At 40.7% G+C, this 15,484-nt stretch overlaps 1 protein-coding gene across 1 annotated transcript in view; it reads left to right on the forward strand.

Moving 5' to 3' along the window:
• The window catches only part of CFAP61 (cilia and flagella associated protein 61), a 130,474-nt gene that overhangs the window by 23,178 nt on the left and 91,812 nt on the right, over positions 1-15,484 (forward strand). Inside the window, 4 exon segments of the mRNA XM_062571172.1 lie at positions 1,122-1,213; positions 4,160-4,347; positions 7,563-7,602; positions 13,107-13,246. Of these exon segments, the coding sequence (XP_062427156.1) occupies positions 1,122-1,213; positions 4,160-4,347; positions 7,563-7,602; positions 13,107-13,246 (460 nt within the window).

Raw genomic sequence — 15,484 nt, forward strand, 5'->3', positions numbered from 1 at the left:
CCTATTTTTTCCTTGAGTATGACACAAAAGATTTGCAATTGCTAGCTGATAAAGTGCTTTGAAGTGGTTCCTTCAGCATCCAGGGGAGAAGCTCCTGGCCATAGCTGAAAATCAAAGGTAATAATCTTCTTAGCAGCCATGGCTCGACCTGGGAGATGCAACTCGCTAATGAGCCAGCAGATACCTTTAGGTCTTGGTGCCGTCCCCCAAAGCTATCTGGGGAACTGCGATGTTTTGGACAGACTAAGGATCCTGGGAGGAGGCAGATGTGCGCCCCAAAGGCAGGCATTAGCCACTGCAGCTCAGCAGGCACCCTGATGGAGGAGGCAGGTAAATGGCAGTGGGAGAAACGGTATTAAATCTTTTTTTGCTTAGAGTTCCTAAATTTCAGCCTAATGAATGCTTAGGACATCTTACTTTGCACTTTGGAGTTCCCCGATAAAATCTGGCCTCACATATCTAAACAGAGTGTCTGAACAGAATGAAAGCAGCAGATGAAGATTTTTTTTTAGACCAGATAAAGAGGTGGAAGTAGACAAAGTGAGAAAGATTGATCAAACAGCAGGCACCTTTTATAAGAAAGGAAACAGAGATTAAAGAGGTTAGTTAAATTTAGCAGTTGAGAGGGGAATTTCAGTCCCTGTTTCTCATCTCTATTTCCTCCTCTAAGTATGGGTTCTGACTGGGCCAGACTTTGTTCTGAATTTCAGTCCTGGTAGGAGATTTACTTTTAGAATCAAGAGCCCTGCTCATCTTCGCAGTCATCAGGAAAAAAATTAGAAGCAGACATGGAAGTTAAGATATCAGTCGATACACTAATTACTCCTATTTTTCTCTTCTGATAGGGCCATAATTTATTACACATAATATACTGGTCAGGAATTGCTTCCAAACTGTGTCCTGTTTAATTTTTGTTTTAAAACTCCTTCTCATATTTTGTCTTAAGGTCAAATAGTCTGATGAAGTTCTAGCTAAGTAAATGTCTCTTTTAACTGTGGTAGTAAAAATTCTTTCAATAGAGGCAGTTTAGCACAAGTTATTCTTCAGTTATTGCTGCGATTCTGATGGTTAAGCTCACATTTTTAAGCCTGTTCTATGCACTAACTCTTTTCATTACTCAGATGAAGATAAAAGCAAGCAAGGGAGTCAAGAAGCAGAATCTGTTCCATCTCAAAACTTTGAACGTATTGGTGATCACGATGCAGCTATTCAGGTAATAGCACAACACACAGCAATGCTGATCTGCTCTTAAGACTAAATTGAAGAGGAGGGGAAGGTTGCTAGGTCAAGCAGTGCTGCCTGTTTCCACTCCTGCACCATTCCCTACATCTGCCCACACAGCTATAGGTGGTGTTACACAGTAAACTGGATCAGAAACTGCTCTGGAAGACAGAGCAGAGTTGGAAACACGACTTCAAGTGGGCTCTGCTCTGCAGATCTAGAGGAAGTGTTCCTCAGGAACAGACAGAATGTGAGTCTTTTTAATTTTAAAAGAATTTTGCCTTACTGCATTACTGAACATCAGATCTATTACTGATAGCAAGCTACCAAAGCTGTTAAAGGCAGCAGTATAGCTTCAGCTTTCCCCCTTAATCTGTAGAACTAAAAGAACACACGTTCTGTCTGTGCTGCTTCTGCAGTTTCCAATGGGGAAATGTATAGCATAGGGACAGGTTTTACAGATTAAGATTGGCAAATCAAATGATAAGAGGATGGAGTAAGGATTTCCACATTCTAGTCCAAGGAATCAGGAGCTACATCACTCTCTGGAATCCTGCCAAAGGAATATGTTACAAAGAACTCAAGGCCATCACACTGAAGTGCTTTTAGATGTGTTTTTACTGTCATTAGCCTAACATTATGTTGCATTTTCAGACAAAGAAGTTGATTTTAAGCACTTTTTTTTAATCAACTGCAAGGCTATTAAGCTTTTACAGTTTTCCACAGATGGAATATTCAAAAACAGTTCAAGTCTTATCACTGATTTCAAAGGAAGAAAAATTGAGCCCATCAGATGTGCCCGTTGCAGTATTTCATGAAGAATATGCCTTAGCTTTAAAATGTTTTAATACTTTTATAAAAATGTTGGCTAGACAAGCTCCAGCAAACTAGATGTTATCACAGTCTTGACCTAGTTTGACAGATGTATGCGATGAACCAGAGAGAGAGGCTAGGTACATGTTGCCCTTGAGAGAGGGGGCCAGAGAGCGGGCCAGGGAGTAGGAAGAAAGTGGCAGGCAGCCTGACAGCCCAGTGTCACTCACCTGCTGGGGCCACAGGGACAGAGGGATGTGAGGTGAATTTGAAGTTATTTGAAATACAGATTTAACTAGCAAATTTGGGGGTTCTTACTTGGGACCAAGCAATGACTCAGTAGCAACCTGAATAAAAACTCAGAATCTCCTATATTGCAGTTTTGTGTGTCAGAACTTCCAACATTAAGAACAATTTCAGGATAATCCAGAAAAACAGATTATTTGCTGGTTTGTGAATGTCAACTTGTCTTATTGCTTGCAGTCTGTACAGCTTGATATGAAAACTAGGGATCAGCTCAAGCTTCAGATTCAGTTTCTTTGCAGTCTGCAAAAGGAAACATTCAGACTAGTGCTTCAGAGGCAACTGTTCTGATATTTGAAATATTTCTTAAAGTCACAAACCTTGTGGTCGTATTGTTAAAACCAAATTTCATTTTCCAAGAAAAAAGTAAATTTCTGAAGGTCTTGTTCTAGACCTCAGTGGAAGAAGTTGAAAGCCTTGCAAAAGTATAGCCTAACTGCTGAAAAAAGGGAAAGATAAAAGAACTTAGGAAATTTAAAGCAATCCCGTGCAGTACTCAGGCCATATTTTGAAACTAAATGTTGAGAATGAATAACTCTGCTTTCCTCTGCAAACTGAGAGTTGGGCTCTAAATGGTTCACAGTAATCAGGTGAAAGAAACGCCTTTGTACAGGACCCAGGTTTATGTGGTTTCTAGCTGCCAGAAGCTTTGGCAGAAGGGCTGTATGGCATTTTGCCACAACCAGATAATGGTAGATTCTGTAATTTTCTCTCCTCTTTCTTTTAAAACAGCTGTATGATTTCCCACTATATCCTGTTTACTTGGGTTTTTGTGTAAGGGGGTGTTACATTTATTCACAATAGATCTGGAAGAAAACATGAACTACTGATTGTTTGGTTTTGGAACATACCGCGAAATTTATTTTCATGCTTTAAAACAAAAGACACTATAAAATACTAGCATTCAATATTTTTATGTAGATGAATCAATTTAAAGGCAATGGATTACTTGCTTGCTTTGTTTATTTGTTTTTAAATGAGGTATGTAATGTTTTGGATGAAGTTATTATTTCAGAGCTAGGCCATGGAAGTTGCCCTAGTAAATCTGACAGACAGCGTTGTCAAAACAGGGCTATTATTTTGTCCTGTATTTGTATAGCATCTGATGTGACAAGGGCTCATACAGTAATTTAAATTGTAACATCAAATCGGATATCGTTTGCGTAGGTATGAAAGGAGGATTATGTCTGAGCTCCTCTTCTGAAGCAGCAGACTTTATAAGTAAAAATATTAGTACATAGGAGATTAAAACTTCTGTTAGTACTATGATCTATGTATTCATAAAATATTAAATTTTGTAATGACAACACCACTCAATTAATTTATCTTGGGTGCAGTATTAATCAGCGGAGAATTTATCCCAAGAAATATTAAACGGTTATATCTGTCTTGTAGTCTCTCTTTTAATACTGTATCAAACAGCTCTGGTTTTCTTCCGATAGTTATTCAGTTCCATTTCCACAGTATTCTCTGCATTGATTCCATTTTCTTTAATGTAACGTGCTTTGATAGTTTCAATACGCATCTGGAAACAACATTTTTATATTGCAGAGCGTTTCTGAAAGATAAATATTTGTTGTCTCACAAAGGAATTTTAGTGAAAATTATGAGTTTGTAGATACATAAAGTCATATTCCTACTGCTTCATAAGCAGGTAGATTTCACATTAAAAGTACCTCCTTAACCTTGTGTGTTTGTCAAGATGTGACAAGTGAAAAGCATGCCCCTCTGTGTCTGCTTGGAATGCTGTAAGATAGGAATGATGCAAGACCTTGCCATTAAAAAATGAAAAAGTCATCTGAAATGTCACTTATTATTACAGAAGGGTGGAGTGAATACTGTTTCCCATACTGAACTGGCATTAGATGACCTCAGAGGCAAAGATTTTAAATTCTCAGCAACACCTGTCTTTGAGACTGAAGAAAAAGATGGTTTTCGTCCAGTGTACCGAGGCGTTTCAAATGCTTTCTGTATTCGTCTGTTTTGTATAGACAAGAAACATGAAACTAGGCAAGTATGGATAAATAGTTACTGTTTTCCTAATCTTATTAACAACTTAATGTAGCATTTTTATGACAAATCTGAAAGTGACAGCACCTGGTGCAATTGATTTATTTTGTTTTTTCTTTTCTTCCTTTACCTTCACCAATAATTTACTGAAATTTTCATCATCCATCTGCAACTTCCCACCTCTGGTAGGACTGTGGGGACAAAAGGTTATCAAATTCCAATACTACATGTTATTTTTGTTGGAAAAATACTTGTTGAAATCGTGGAAGAGGGCTGCTTGTTCCTCAAAAGAAGCATTTATTTTGAAACTAGTTACCAGTGAAGACAAGCAGAAGTTAGGGTGCTGGTAACCTGTCCTTCTGGGGAAATGAGGCTGTTTTTAACTCTGCAGTTAAATGTTCTCATTTCCATCCACTGAAAGAGTTTCTCATCATTGAAAGAATTAATTCAGTTTTCTTGAATCTACCAAAGTTTGAGGAGAACAAAGGCTTTATGTCTTAAAATGCTTGCTGACGTTGACCTTGGACTCTTAGATCTTGGGGGAGTAGAACTGATCCATTAAACTGCTTTAGAGAAGTGTTTACAAATTTCTTTGCACCCTTAAAGAATGAGCCCATCTTCAACCATGTCAGCAAACCTACTCCAGGAACACCAGCCCTTTCTTAATGTTATTGAGCGCTGCACTTGTTTCTAGATCCTAGAAAGAAAGATAAGACCTAGAGATACTTACAAAAAGTAAACAGAAAGAGGCTTGGTCTATCCAAGATCTTCTGTACCGTAAAATAATACGTAATTTCTATAGACAAAAGGTATTCATAGCAAGGAATTTTGTAATTTTGACAACTGTAATATCATTTGAAATACCATCTTTCTACAAGAAGTAGTAGTCATGGGGGACAGACAACATCTGATCTTATCTAGCTTAAAGGAAATTTAAGAACAAACTTCCTTAAGAACAGAATTCAGAATTCCTCCAAAACTAAGTGCATGTATTAAGCTGTTTCCTGCATAAGGAGAGGGCCTAGTCAAAGGGATTAGACACTCTAAATCTGCTACAGATGCAGATATTGAAAGTTACTGAAGCGTAGCAACCATATGGTCTTCTAGGTGCATATTTACATAGTAATTTAGCTTAAATTCGTTAGGAAAAGAAAGAGATGCAGTTTCATTAAAAAATGGTATGAATCTACCAAAAAGCATTCACCAATGTATATATAGTAGAATAATTACTATGCAGAGAGTCAATTTCAGAACAATTAATATATGGAAACATATTCTAAAATAAAATTGAACTGAGATAATTATTCCAGAATAAAATCACTTTTTATTTCAAAATAATATTGAGATGATTATCCATTATACTGAAATAGCAATGGAGAAGTGCAATTCTGCTGTTACAGTGTTGGAAAATAATCTCTCTGAAAATAATCTCAAGTTCTCTGTTCATAGCATCCTGCTTAGGATAAGGATCTTTCATTTCTTTGCCCTGAACACTGAACACTGCAGATTGTCGTCTCTCTCCCTCTCTCTCTCTCTCTCTCTCTCTCAATTTTTTTTTTCTTTCCCTGGAGACATCTCTGGAACAGTCTGGATTCCAAGATGGATATCTGAGGGGAAGATAGGATTTCTTTTTGTAGACTTTTGCTAAGATGCATTCATATAAGATCCTCTCCTCAGAGCTGAGGAGTCTGTAGATCTTGGTATTTTAAAATACGTATTTTTCTTTGTATAGTTCCCTAGTTTGCATTAGCTTGATTATCCTGTTTGTAGAGAAGCAGACAGAATAGCAAATGTGTCTGAGAGGATGGCATGAAGTAATTCTGTTGTGGATCAGTATCTGAGAATTTTGTCCTAAAGGAGTTACTGTTGACCCAATACAACGTGGATCCAGAAATAGTAATTTACTTGAAATGTTGGTATGATTGCATCTTAGCCCTCGAGGGGAGCTTACTACTGAGGAATTTGTGTTATTCAGTAAAGTCACCAAATGTTTCCATCTCTTCAAATCTCTAGTTGTCATGTGGCTTGTTAGTGCACTGGAAGTGAAATGTGAAAGAAGTGAAGTGCTAGTCTACCTGCAGATATCTGGTACCTTTTTAAGCCCCCTGAAAAATCTCCCTTCATGCTTGAGTTTCATATTGCCAAGTAGGTACTAGATGCTCGAGAACAGAAAACTACCTTGCAATAGCTTTTACCTTGCCCCCATTCTGCTATGCTATTAACTAGTCAAAATTATGTATTATATAGGTGACTATATAATACCCCAATCCAAATCTGTGTTTATAACTTTTTTTTTAGTTTTCACATTTTTCACTCAATAACACATATTTCAATTAAATTATTTCTTTTTCAATCCAGTAACATTACTAGTGAAGAAATAAAAGTAACTTGATTATTTTAAATACAAGTCTGGAGGGGGGAGTTATTTCTCAGTGTTTTTAGGTAATGTATATCTGTACTGAATGTTTTTAAAAGACGTTTTCTATTGTGGAAAAATACTGCATAAAGTTTCATTATAATTCTATTTAATGAATTTACAGCTTTTTGATATCTTTACACATAGGAGAAACAGGACGAAGTTGTTAGCTTGTCTTTTTAAACTCAACTATCGCATTTCACTGACACTGTGGAAAAGAGAGTGAAATTATTCTAAACCAATAGGTGTGAAGTGAAAAAGAAGAAAGTGTTCAAAAATAATTTCTAAGTAGTGATGTTCCTGTTAGTCTGATAAAGTCTATTGGGTAGATTTACCGAATGGATAGTGGCAGAACTCTTGCTACATGATGAAAATATATAGCAACATTTTTTGCTATGTATGTATGGACCATAGCAACAATTGTTTGTAACCTCAACAAATAAATTTACTATATATTAGTAGTGCTCTGGCATTCTATGAAGGTCTTCTGAAATGTGCTTCTGAGTGAGCAGCATCTGACTCAAATTTTCAATTTTTCTTTTCAAGGAAGAGACTTAAGTTTTGATATGAATTCAAATGTTGAGGTTTGTTGTTTATAGTGCTACTTTAAGCGTTCAAAGTCAACAACTGATGTGTGTATACAACATCTACAAGTGATTAATTATGAACTAACAGAAATTTCTGGTTAGCATTGTGAGTAAGTGTCCCTTACATATAGGGAGAAGTAAATTTTTTGAAATATGTAGAGTCTGTTTGATATGCACTTTATTTATGTAACAATGTTTGCTTTTGATTACAGATCACTGGATTTATTGCATTATGTTTTCCAGCTTTTTCCAGTATGTATAAGCAAAGTTTTAAGTAAAAAGTGTATTTTCTTGTAAGAAATGATAAATAATATTTTTTTGTCATCTGTACATATCTACTTAGATTTCTCTCACCTTTGGAAAAATGTATATAGGTTTTACAAGGAGAGCTTATGAGGGTTCATTTATTATTGCTGGACAGTAGCGAAACAACACACAAATTGGAATTAGCTCATTAGCTTTTACTATGTGCTATGATATTCACATAGTTGTTCTGAAAGTCTTTATAATCAGTATGCCTCTAAGGCCTATGTAGAAGACTTCATTATCCCAATGAAAGATTACTGAAGAGTTGTTCAAAGAGTCTCAAGATAATGCCTCATTTAAACAGTAAAGTGAAGTAGTATTTTCTCTATATTTTCTCACATGTGTGAATCTCAAGCTCTTGCTCTGATTTGTCTGGAATTGATGCTGCCTTTGGAATTAGTTTCCATCATGAGTGCCTGGTGCTTACAAAAATGACTTAGGATAAAAAATGTCAAACAATAGTTTTGAATCAGGTTGAAGAGCCAGAAAAAGTAATCTGTGTATATGTGGTGGGACAATAGCGCAGTTGTCATCCAGGACATTTAGATACAATCTAAAGCTTACGTGAGTGATTCATCTGAGTACGCCATGGGTAGTGATGTTTGGCTGTATTCATGGCCTGTGAGCCATGAATCTCTCCTTGGCTGCTTTTGGACTTTGTGTACATAAGTTCTTTGCTTGTGTCCCATAGGAGCTCTTCTGAGATGCAGATTTAGAGAGCAAACTCCTCTAAATTCATATATAGGCTCAGACTTTGTCTAAATCAAAAATAAAGTCAGGGAAAACATATGAAAGGGGAAGGAATTAAAGCCTAAAAACCAACAGTATTAAGAAAATTAATATTCTTTGCCTATATCCTAAACAGTTAGACTGAAATCTTATGTACAGGGCAAAGCTAATATGCAACTAAGGAGACTGTGAAGAGTTACAGTGCAGTAACTCTTTCACTCTAACTCCCTGCATGATCAATCTTTTTCTAAAGTAACTCCACTTTCTAAGACAATTCTAATGTACACTGCAGTGTGTTGTAAATTCACACTATAAATTATTGCATAGTAGCATCCCTTGGAGACAGGTCCTGGTGACTGGAGATACAGAGTTGGTCCTAAATATCATTATGTTTAAAAGTGCTTGCCATCAGGAATTTTCCTACATGGAGACTAGAGTAACATCAGCACTTAGTAACATGGTAACTTATGTTCCTAAAGAAACTGAGCACAGAAAATATTTGAAATTTCAAAATAATTCATCCATCCAACATTGCACCTGTCATCTGTAGTGCCTTGAAACAAAATGTCATAATGGAATCACCAGGCAGTAATCACATAGTATTCTTGAAAAGAAGAAAGGGAGTGAGATTCAAATGGTACCTTTCTATTGAAAAGATCATAGAATCACTGAATGATTGAAATCGGAAGGGACTTCGGAGATCATCATATTCAACACCCCTGCTCAAGCAGCATCACCTAGAGCACATTGCCCAGATGGCTTTTGAATATCTCGAAGGATGGCAACTCCACAAACTCTCTGGGCAACCTATTCCAGTGCTCTGTCTCCCTCACAGTGAAGTAGTTTTCCCTTATGTTCAGATGGAACTTCCTGTGTCTCACTTTGTGCCCTTTGCCCCTCATCCTGTCATTGGGCACCACTGAAAAGAATCGGCCCCATCCTCTTCACATACACATTGATAGGATGCCCCATCATTCTCCTCTTCCCCAGGCTGAAGAATCCCAGCTCTTCCAGCCTTTCCTCATATGAGAGATGTTCCAATCCCTTAATCATTTTAGTAATCCTTTGTTGGACTTGCTGCAGTAGTTCCATGTCTCTCTTGTCCTGGGGAGCTCAGGACTGGACACATTAGTGCAGATGTGGTCTCACCAGGGCTGAGTAGAGGAGGATCACCTCCTTTGACATGCTGACAATGCTCTTCCTAATGCAGTCCAGGATACCATTGATCTTCTTGACTGCAAAGGCACATTGCTGGCTCATGGTGAACTTGTCCACCAGGACTTCCACAGAGCTGCTTTCCAACAGGTCAGCCCCCAGCCTGTACTTGTGCATGGTGTTATTGCTCCCTAGATGCAGAGGTCTGCATCTTTGTTGACTTGCCTTTGTGGAACTTCATGAGATTCCTCTTTGCACATCTCTCCAGCCTGTCAGGGTCCCTCTGAAGGGCAGCACAGCCTTCTGATGTATCAGACATTTATCTCAGTTTCGGATCATCAGTACACTTGCTGAGAGGCACTCTGTCCCTTCATTCCAGGTCATTGAAGAATCATAGAATCAGTAACGTTGGAAGGGACCTCTGGAGATCATCTAGTCCAACCTCCCTGCTCAGCAGGGTCACCTAGAGCATGGTAGACAGGGTTGCATCCAGGCGGGCTTTGAATATCTCCAGAGAAGGAGACTCCACAACCTCTCTGGGCAACCTGTGCCAGTGCTCCGTCACTTTCACACTGAAGAAATTCCCCCTAACATTCAGGCGGAACTTCCTGTGCTTCAATTTCTGCCGGTTGCCTCTTGTCCCTTTTGCATGGGACAACTGAAAAGAGTTTGTCCCCGTCCCCTTGACACCCTCCCTTCAGGTACTTATACACGTTGATAAAATCCCCTACCACCCAGTCTTCTCTTCCCCAGCCTAAAGAGGCCCAGCTCACACAGCTGTTCCTCATAGGGCAGATGCTCCAGCTCTCTCATCATCTTCGTAGCCCTATGCTGGACTCTCTCCAGTAGCTCCATGTCTCTCTTGTACTGGGAAGCCCAGAACTGGACACAGTACTCGAGATGAGGCCTCCCCAGGGCTGAGTATAGGGGCAGGATCACCTCCCTCCACCTGCTGGCAACACTCTTCCTGATGCACCCCAGGACACCATTGGCCTTCCTGGCCACAAGGGCACATTGCTGGCTCATGGTCCGTTTGTCATCCACCAGCACTCCCAGGTCCTTCTCTGCAGAGCTGCTCTCCAGAAGGTCAGCCCACAGCCTGTACTGGTGCCTAGGGTTATTCCTCTGAAGGTGCAAGACTCTGCACTTGCCCTTGTTGAACCTCAGGAGGCTCCTCTCTGCCCAGCTCTCCCGCCTGTCCAGGTCTCTCTGAATGGCAGCACAGCCCTCAGGTGTGTCAGCCGCTCCTCCCAGCTTGGTATCATCAGCAAACTTGCTGAGGAGGCACTCTGTCCTCTCATCCAGGTCATTGACAAAGAAGTTGAACAGGATGGGACCCAGTCCTGAGCCCTGGGGGGGCGCCAGTAGCCACAGGCCTCCAACTAGACTCCGTGCCACTGATGACAACCCTCTGAGCTCTGCCTTTCAGCTAGTTCTCAATCCACCTTGCTGTCCACTCATCTAACCCACACTTCCAGAGCTTATCTAGGAGGAGGTTATGGCAGACAGTGTCAAAAGCCTTGCTGAAGTCAATGTACACAATGTCAACTGCTCTCCCCTCATCTACCCAGGCAGTCATTCCATCAGAGAAGGCTATCAGATTGGTTAAGCAGGATTTCCCCTTGGTGAATCCATGCTGACTACTCCTGATCGTCTTCTTTTCCTCCATATGTCTGGAGATGACATCCGGAAGGAGCTGTTCCATCACTTTTCCAGGGATGGAGGTGAGGCTGATGGGCCTATAGTTGCCTGGGTCCTCCTTGTTGCCCTTTTGAAGACAGGAGCGACACTGGCTTTCTTCCAGTCCTCAGGCACCTCTCCAGTTCTCCAAGACTTTTCAAAGATGATGGAGAGTGCCCTGGCAACAACATCCACCAGCTCCGTCAATACCCGTGGGTGCATCCCATCCGGGCCCATGGATTTGTGGATGTCAAGCTTGCCCAGAAGATCTCTAATCCTATCCTCCTCAGCCAAAGGAAAATCTTCCCTTCTGCAGACTTTCTCCCTCACATCCAGGCTGCAGGATTCATGCGGGCTGCTGTTAGCAGTGAAGTCTGGAGCAATAGAAGGCATTCAGTAATTCTGCCTTCTCTGTACCCCTTGTCACCAGGGCCCCTGCCCCATTCAGTAGCGGGCCCACATTTTCCCCATTCCTCCTCTTGCTGTTGATGTATCTGAAGAAGCCCTTCCTGTTGTTCTTAACATCCCTTGCCAGACTCAATTCCAACTGGGCCTTAGCCTTCCTTGCAGCATCTCCACATACTCTGAATGCGTTCCTATAATCCTCCCAAGTAGCCTATCCCCTTTTCCACAGTCTGTGTACTTTCTTCTTCTGTCGGAATTTGGCCAAGAGCTCCTTGCTCACCCAGGCAGGTCTCCTGCCCCTTCTGCTGCACTTCTTACTCATAGGGATGCACTGCTCTTGAGCTTGGAGGAAGTGATGTTTGAATACTAGCCAGCTCTCCTGGACCCCCCTTCCTTCTAGGGCCTTAACCCATGAGACTCCACCAATTCGGTCTCTGAGGAGCCCAAAGTGTGCTCTCCTGAAGTCCAGGATTGCAGTCCTGCTTATTGCCTTCCTTCTTTCCTGCAGGATCTTCAACTCCATCATCTCATGGTCACTGCAGCCAAGGCTGCCCCCAGCCTTCACATCTCTAGCAAGCCCCTCTCTGTTGGTAAGGACAAGGTCCAGCAGGACACCCTTCCTCGTAGGCTCCTCCACCATTTGTGACAAGAAGAAGTCGAACAAGATTGGATCCAGTACTGAGCCCTGGGGGACACTGCTAGCTACAGGCCTCCAACCGGACTTTGCGCCATGGATGACAACCCTCTGAGCTCTGCCATTCAGCTAGTTCTCAATCCACCTCACTGTCCACTCACATAACCCACACTTCCTGAGCTTGCCTTGACTGTCAATACCAGGTTTTTATGCATATGTACCTTGCAACACATGGACACTAGCAGTGGCAAATTTAGGACGAGCTAGACTCAGCTGTACATATGCAAACCCAAATTCATCAGGTCTGCTGTGAAAATGGTGTCAGTCCATGCATGCGCACAGACTATTTGTTCAGGCTTTCAGGACATGCTGCTCTAGTTGATGTTCAAAATGTGCAAATAATCCCAGACATATCCATTGTCCTAAAATTTCACTGCAGCAGAATTTTAGGGTAGGAAAAAAAGGACATGGCAAGGAAAATACATTAGCCTTAAAGACATGAGCATAAAGGTAATCTCTATAGAGGAATAAAAAAAGAAGGACTTTCAGAGAATTTCTGGATCTTATCTCATTAGCCTTTACTACTGGAACTGAAAGATCTATTTCTGTAAACCAACTTTATCTTGAGCTCCTAAAGATACTTTATTTTCTTTTTACTTACTTATATTTACAATTGCTGCCAAACATCATGCTGTCCAGGTAGAGCAATGCTTGCAGCATACGTACATTTTAAGTATTACATTGAGATTGAGTGGGATTTTTTTTTTCCTTCCTTCTAGTCAGAAGCTTTTGTGTAAATTTGATGTTGAGATCACTAAGAGCTTGTATTCTTTGCATATGTTTTCAGGACAAAGACTTCTGTATCATCGTTGTGCCACATCTTGCACCAGAGTTCCATCTGATCCAGAGTTTTGTTCGAGTTGTCCCTTTCTCTACTTCAACATTTAATCATGAGCTTTATGTATTCCACCGTGCTGGATTGCTCAAGTGAGTCATGTGCCTTGTGACAACAAATATTCTCTGAAGTACTTTTACGGAATTTACTTGTGTCATACAACTTAGCACCAAATGAGTAGTCTTTCATTACCTTAAGACAAGATGGTATATCTGCGTGGTACAGTACAACATCTTGCAAAAACAATAGCTTGAGTCCCAAAAGCAATATAGCTGAATAGCACAGGACTGTGCCTAGGGTAATCAGGAACAGGGCTTCTGTATTTCCTCTTCCAACCTCAATCTGTGGCTTTTGTTTGCATTAATCAGCAGAGTGCTTAGGGATGTGGGGATGGATGTTGTAAGAATCTTGAAATATTTGCAAAGACAGTAGATTTCACCTAAATTAACCTCAAGTTTTCCATATTCTGCCCTTTAATTCTTTGTGGTACTGTAATCTGTTGTTTATTTATATTAGCTACAGGAAAAAGGGCCTGTGTCTTTAGTCTCTAATTGTCTGTAGATTAGGGAGTAATGAGATGCTCATCCTCTGTAAGGAGGATGCTAATAGCGACTTTGACAGTTAGTGGGTTCTTGCTTGGTTTCTGCCCCTACCTTGGCATTTTTGCAGCAAAGGTGGTGGTGATATTTTTTAAAACTCCTCCCCCCTCCATTTTTTGTCAGTTTGAGGAGTTTCTACCTTTCCATTTTTGGCAGTTTGCTTGGGATTCTTCCTTTTTCTTTTTTTTTTTTTTCTTTTTTCTCCCAATTTTTTCAAGGTTGAGGAGAGGTTGGATTGTTTGTTTGTTTGTGGGTTTTTATTTATTTAGCGAGGGGAGTTTTGGTGGGGTTTTCTTTGGGGATTTTTTTCAGAGCTTTATTTTCCTTTCTTTTCGCTCAGTAGTTCTTTATGGGCTTGGTTTGTTTATTTAATTAATTTACAGTTTGGGGGGTATTTACTTAGAGAGGGATTTTTTTAGTTTTAGTTTTGTTTTGTGGTTTTGATGCTTTTGAGGGAGGGAGATTTCAGCAAGTTTTCTTTTTCCCCCCAGCAGTTGTTTGTGGGGTTCATTTGTCTATGTGTTTATCCATTTATTTATTAGGATAGGAGCTACTATTTAGGCAAGGGGATTTTTGTGAGATTTTGAAATGATGGCTTTTTTCAAAGCATTTTTTTTTAAACTAGTAGTTATTTGCAGAGTTATTTATTTATTTATTTTGTTGTGGAGTTTCATTTACTCTTTCTAGGGGGCCACCGAGTTTTTGTTATTTTGCTGGTTTTTTGGCAGCTTCTCCCCCCCATCAGCAGTTGTTGGTAAAGTTTATTCCCAATTTTATTTATTCAATTTAAGGTTTCTCAGTTGCACTTTCTGCTAATTTTCCTTCAGTTGCTGGGTGCCTTGTTAATTTATTCTGGATTCAGGTTTGTTCTGGGTTTTGTTTTCTTGAAGTTCGGGTTGCTCCTTTTAGTTGCTTCTGGAAGTATCTGTTAGCTGTTTTTTGAGTTCTTGATTTTAAATGTCTGCATGTATATCTTCAGTGGCCTGCTAGATTGGGAGCTATGGGCTGGCCATCCCTTGTGGGGACACCTCCAAGCTGTTCAAGGGTCCATGGCAGAGGCATACCAGGAACCTCAGCGGTCAGCATGGTAGGGGCCCTAGGGGAGACAGTTGCTGCTGGACACAATGGGGACAAGCTACACAGCATCCGTGGGGAAAAAGAGGAGATAACAGGGTCATCATGGGCACCTCGCAGAGGCAGGAGCCCAAGCTCCCCCTCCAAAGAAGCTGAAACAGCTAGACTCTGCCACTGAATGAGTGATGGCTGGAGGCTTCCAAGATGAGGGAGCCTCGAAACCTGTAATTGTTGGCAGTAGGAGGAAGGCTCCTTCTCCACCTTCAGGTCTCAACTGAAAGAATGGGTAGAGTGCTGTAAATAGCCATTGAAGGAGAACAAGCTCCATTAAGAGAGGTTTTGGAGCCAGCGGGGCCTAACCTGTGCATCAGCACCAAAAGAAGGTGTCAGGTGACAGGGGTTGGAGATTCCCTTCTGCAGGGGTGGAGAACCCATCTGCTGTCCCAGTGTGCTGTCACCGGAGGTTTGCTGCTGATCTGGGTCCTGGATATGTGGTGTTGTGGAGAGACTGCTGAAGCTAGTCCAGCTCTCAGGGTGCCCCTTGTTCATCCATATGGGCACCAAAGACATTGCTGAGTGAGACCTGAAACAAATAAAGAGGGACTACAGCATTCTGCAAGCAAAGGGCATGCAGATGGCATTCTCATCAATCCTAAG

The sequence above is a fragment of the Rhea pennata genome, chromosome 3 (assembly GCF_028389875.1).
Source record: "Rhea pennata isolate bPtePen1 chromosome 3, bPtePen1.pri, whole genome shotgun sequence".
Taxonomy (NCBI): domain Eukaryota; kingdom Metazoa; phylum Chordata; class Aves; order Rheiformes; family Rheidae; genus Rhea; species Rhea pennata.